The sequence below is a fragment of the Pristiophorus japonicus genome, chromosome 22 (genome assembly GCF_044704955.1).
Source record: "Pristiophorus japonicus isolate sPriJap1 chromosome 22, sPriJap1.hap1, whole genome shotgun sequence".
Taxonomy (NCBI): domain Eukaryota; kingdom Metazoa; phylum Chordata; class Chondrichthyes; family Pristiophoridae; genus Pristiophorus; species Pristiophorus japonicus.
In genome coordinates this window covers 54609891-54614933 of record NC_091998.1, presented here as the reverse complement: position 1 = coordinate 54614933, position 5043 = coordinate 54609891, and the positions used below count along the sequence as shown (strand labels likewise).

At 43.9% G+C, this 5043-nt stretch overlaps 1 protein-coding gene across 1 annotated transcript; it reads right to left on the bottom strand.

Moving 5' to 3' along the window:
• Positions 1 to 400: 400 nt before the first annotated feature.
• Positions 401 to 4738, bottom strand: egr3 (early growth response 3). Its single transcript, XM_070865463.1, has 2 exons — positions 4327 to 4738; positions 401 to 3077 (listed from the first exon to the last, which is right to left on the bottom strand). The coding sequence occupies exons 1-2, from the start codon at positions 4484 to 4486 to the stop codon at positions 2083 to 2085; spliced, it is 1155 nt and encodes a 384-aa protein (XP_070721564.1). The 5' UTR covers positions 4487 to 4738; the 3' UTR covers positions 401 to 2082.
• Positions 4739 to 5043: the final 305 nt, after the last annotated feature.

Genomic DNA, 5043 nt, shown 5'->3' with positions numbered 1-5043 from the left:
CTCAACCATTCCCTGTGGGAGCGAGTTCCACATTCTCAACACTCTCTTGGATAAATAAGTTTCTCCTGAATTCCCTATTGGATTTATTAGTGACTATCTTATATTGACGACCCCTAGTTCTGGTCTCACCCACAAGTGGAAACATTTTCTCTGCGTCTCTCCTATCCAACCCCTTGGTAATGGTAAAGACTTCTATCAGGTTACCCCTCAGCCTTCTCTTTTCCAGAGATTTGAATTGGGAGAAAATATTTCTTGCAAACACGGGGATCGGGATGATCGAGAGAACATAAACCAGGGGGAGATAGGTAGACCACAAGGGAAGGGATTGAGAGAGAGAGACTCAATTTACTACAGTCTGGAGTTTTTAACTCTTGAAATTGAAGTCAATAAAACACAGATGGAATTTTCTCAGCAAACACAATATATTTATGTCTCAACATTTGCGCACGGTGCAAATGGTACAACAATACATTAGTTATCTTGCAAATGCCTATACTTTAACTAAATTACAGTATTTGCATTACAATGGACAATAAGCCAATGAGAACATCGGTAAGGAATCACCGTCTCTTCACAAAATCAAGCCTGTACCTTATTATAAGGTACAATTAAATCTTAAAAATAAAGCCACAAAATATAATACATCTCTGTTCAAAATACTGTACTTTATGCAAAAATCTTCCAGGAAAAAAGCATTTCTCACAGGTTTCTTCTCAACTGTAAATATCAAACCATTTTGATCCCATGTCTGACAGAAAACCTTTCACATGCAGACATTAAAAACTGTATAGAGCCAAAAAGAAAACTTCTGCCATGAAAGAAGAGCTTAAAACTTTTTTTTGCGCACAGATTCCATGGAAAGAAATGTTATCGTGCAGTAACATGCTGTGATATTAATGACTGGGAGTGCTCAGTCAAGGTGCTGAAGTGCTCCCCCTTTTCTTTAAAAAATGACAAAAAAAGGGGAAAATGAACAACACAAGTTGTGATTGTACAAGTGGCGTGGTTTTTGCGGATGGAACTTGCGCTCTGGTATGCGGCTGCTCCCCACATCCAACCCAATGATTCTGCTTGCATTGTAAAACTGCAGTGCACACACACACACACACACACAAGTCAAAAAAGATAGCATCAATTCAAAGGAGACAACACACTCGGTCTGTCTGGTGGGTAGGGGGCGGCTCCCGAAGAAATCGTAGGTGTTTCTTGACTTTTTTTCAAAAATGCTCTTTTTTTAATGTGATTATTATCATTTGAACTCTCGGCTAGCAGTTCACTGTCCGGGTAGCAATGTACCCTTGCCGAGATTTGAAGAGAAAAGCAAGTTGTGCAAAGTTGGAGAACGAGCAGTATTTTGGGTGAGGGGAGGGTGAGATGGGAAGAGTGTCTGTTCAACTGGACGCTGAATTGGATCAGTTCATAAAATCTGATGGGTTTATAAGCAGGTTACTGTGTCCAACAGAAAATCGATGCTGAGCACAGGGATTATCAAAAGTGTGCTCAATAAAAGTCCGCCGGATTTCAGTAGTTCTGTAGGTTTTTTTTGGGGGGGGAGCAGTATTCAAGGTCTGTGTTGTCTATTAATAGCTGCATTCTTGAAATAACATGTCAACAAGATAGACCAAGGGAGCTGTCACTGCATTAAGGTCTGACATAGATTTATTCTTCAACAAAATTGTTCCTGATTGTTGCTTCACATCGCAGTGTTAAAATGTCCCACAGTGGTGGCTGCCGCTTTCGGAGCTGCGCCGCAATTACGCTAAGCATTGGCGGAAGGGTCGCGACTGTCACGCACTCAGCAAAATCTGCGCAGAGCATGTCCACTCCAGACTGCGTGGCGCTTTCTGAATTGTCGCACCCTGGGCTGTTCGCGAGTAACCGGATTGGGTGCAATTTCAGATTCACGGTTGCGCCGCCAGGAAAAATGAGCGCAAGTGACCTCGGCCCCGGAGTAAAAGGTGCAAAAGTCCACTGCACAGAAGGTGGCTTCTGAGCGGCTGTTGTTCACAGCAGTGCTCACCATCGACTGGTGCTTCAGTACAATTCAACCTCTCGCATCTTTGCACATGGAGAGAAACCAGTTTAAGCACAGGTGGTCACCGTGTTGGTTGGTGCTGGATTGGGCGTCGTTGGGTTCTTGTCCAGTTTTTTGTCCTTCTGTTTCAGGTGGATCTTGGCGTGCCTCTTGCGCTCGTCGCTCCGGGCAAATTTGCGCCCACAGAAGTCACAGGAAAAGGGTTTCTCGCCAGTGTGGGTCCTGATGTGAGTGGTCAAGTGGTCACTGCGGCTGAAACTCCTCATGCAGATGCGGCACTGGAAGGGCTTGTGTCCCGTGTGGATCCTCAGGTGTCTGGTCAACTCGTCTGACCGGGAGAACCTGCGATCGCAGCCCTCAGCTGGGCAGGCGTGGGGCCTCTCGTGGACCGGGGTTTTGCTGGGCCGGTTGGGGTACTTCCTCGGCCGGATGGGTTTGAGGGTCAATGGCTGTGGGTGGGGATTGAAGTTCGCGGGCATCTGTTTGGAGTCCGTGTAGGCTTTGATGGTGGTGAGTGGGGTGAGAGGAGGGGGGATCCTGATGGGATCCACAGAAGAGGCGAAATGTTTGTGCTCTGTGATGGAACCCAGATCGTTCTGGTGGTGGAACAGGTTGTAATCCGGAATGACGGAAAAGATATTGTTATCCTGGGGAGCCTTGGAGTGATAATCCTGGTTTGAATATGGGTTGGGGGTGGTAGTCGCAGGGTTGTGATAGACCTGGTCCTGATACATTTCACCGCATTGTGGGTAAGAGGTTGGTCCCTGATAAAGCTGTTCCATCTCGCCCTGGTTCTGTACCATGGTACAGGCTGCAGATGTCTGGGTAGTGGTTGAGGGGGAGTGAGAGACGCCGAAGAAGCCCGCCAAGTTGATGATGTTTTCTGCACACCAGTTCGAGCCCCCAAGTGGCCCAGGAGGCGAGTCGAAGGCAAATTTGCCCAAGTATGTGAGAGTCTGATTGCGGCTGGAAGTCGGCAGAGTGTGAGGAGGGTAGGACAGGTCCTGATTACCTTTGTCCATTCCAACGTCCATCAGTCCGTCTGAGCGGGGAAAATGAGAAAGTTCCTCATTAATTTTTCAGTAATAATCATGCTATTTTTAAAATGATTAATATTCACCTCTGAATACACAATTATATAGGTATTGTACATAAAGCTACAGAGACACACACCTACACCTCGCCAACACCTCAACACATAAACACATCACTGTATAATTGAGTTGGCGTTGAGCAATTGTAGGCTATTTAAGTGTTTGTTCAGATGTTGATGCTAGTTTGTATGGTATTATAACTGATGGTAAACCGCAATACAACCCCGGACCAAACATGCCAACAGGAAGCGCTCCAACACTAAAGTCACTGCGTGTACGCGTGTCCGTTCATCCCCCAGGACTCCCACTCTACTTAAAACCAAGTGGTCACAATGTCAAGACGTGTAAATAATAAAACCCTATATTTGATTTCTCTGTTACATATTCAGCTGCGGCATACATGAGCTAAAGGGCACATGACATGTTATTGTGTATATTAAAACAACTGCAATATAGGACTCAATGTCCTCCCTTGCAGGGTTACTTGGACAGAATGAGAAATATGTATTGAAATATATCATGTTTGCCGAATAGTTGTACAGTCCTGTTGTAGAGAGGACTTTGTAATCGGTGACTTTAGTAGAATACTTGATGTCTCCATTATACTCTAGATATTAGAACTATATCATATTCCAATTTATGAATATTATACTGCTGTATAAACATCACTGGAAATCTTTTAATGCAGTACTACGGATATAGTTCAGATATTTATTAATTTATAAGCCTCTTTAATAATGTATATTATTCCTGGGTGCCAAACATACATATTAACTACAGAAATCTTGTTACAAATACAAAACGCAATATATTAAAGCCACTACCATGCCAATCTCCCATTTAAGCAACCCCATGCAATAGAGACAAGCAATATATTGTATTATTCCAGATCGCACAATTCTATTATTGCTGTAACTGGACAGCATTCTAGATAATACCAAGGACCATCGGGCCAGTCATAATATAGTGTAGTAATCCACTGTAATGTACATTGATATCACTTCGGCACAGCGCGGTATTGTTGCATGCAATATCTCTTTACATTTCAATTGTAAATCTAAAACATCATTAAATATCTGCACATTCATTATTAAATACACAAAAAGACCCGTTCAACACCAAATCGCGCGCGATGATATTACTTTATAATCGCTCATTGGCATTGAAATGCTGCAAGTACAAGTACGAGGGTCTTACCTCCTATCTGACTGTAGGCGCTGGCTGAATCCGAATTGAAAATATTCATGGATGTGGGCACCGCCGAGACAATCTCATCCTCGGGGTAGATACTATCCTGCAGGTGGTTCAATAAACTGCTCATCGTCACTGGGATCTTCTCCACTATCTTCCCTGTCATATCAGAGTGCAAACAGCGGGGGGGAATCCTCTTCCAATAAATAAATACCAGTCCCAGATCACAGCGAATGTATATGTATATATAAATATAAATATAGTTCTCCTTTTTACATTCCGCCAGGCACTTCCAAGCTGAACAAAATTGGATGGAAGCTGTAGTTATTGAGTTAATAATCAGAGAAATAAAAAAAAATATTTCTCGCCTCTTGTCTCTGCTGAAACCTTGCAATGCAATACTGTACTGCTGGAGGAATACGATCCTCCGGTATATATAGAGCGAAAAGGAAAGCACCATGACGCAGGTGCCCTTACATGGACATGCAAAGAGCAGAGATGCAGTGACGTCGTAAGTGGAAGCGCACCGTGGAACATTGGGGCTTGCAACTGAGTGACAGAGCCGAGCCTCGGGAGACCAGCGACCAGCAGAGGCAGCCTTTGCAACTGACAAACGCCAGCCTGCAAATCCAGGATTTGCTTCATTACACGGTGCAACAGCAACACAAAATACCCAGCGGAAATCGCCCTCGGTGCATTTTTTTTAATGTTTTGCTTTTTTTG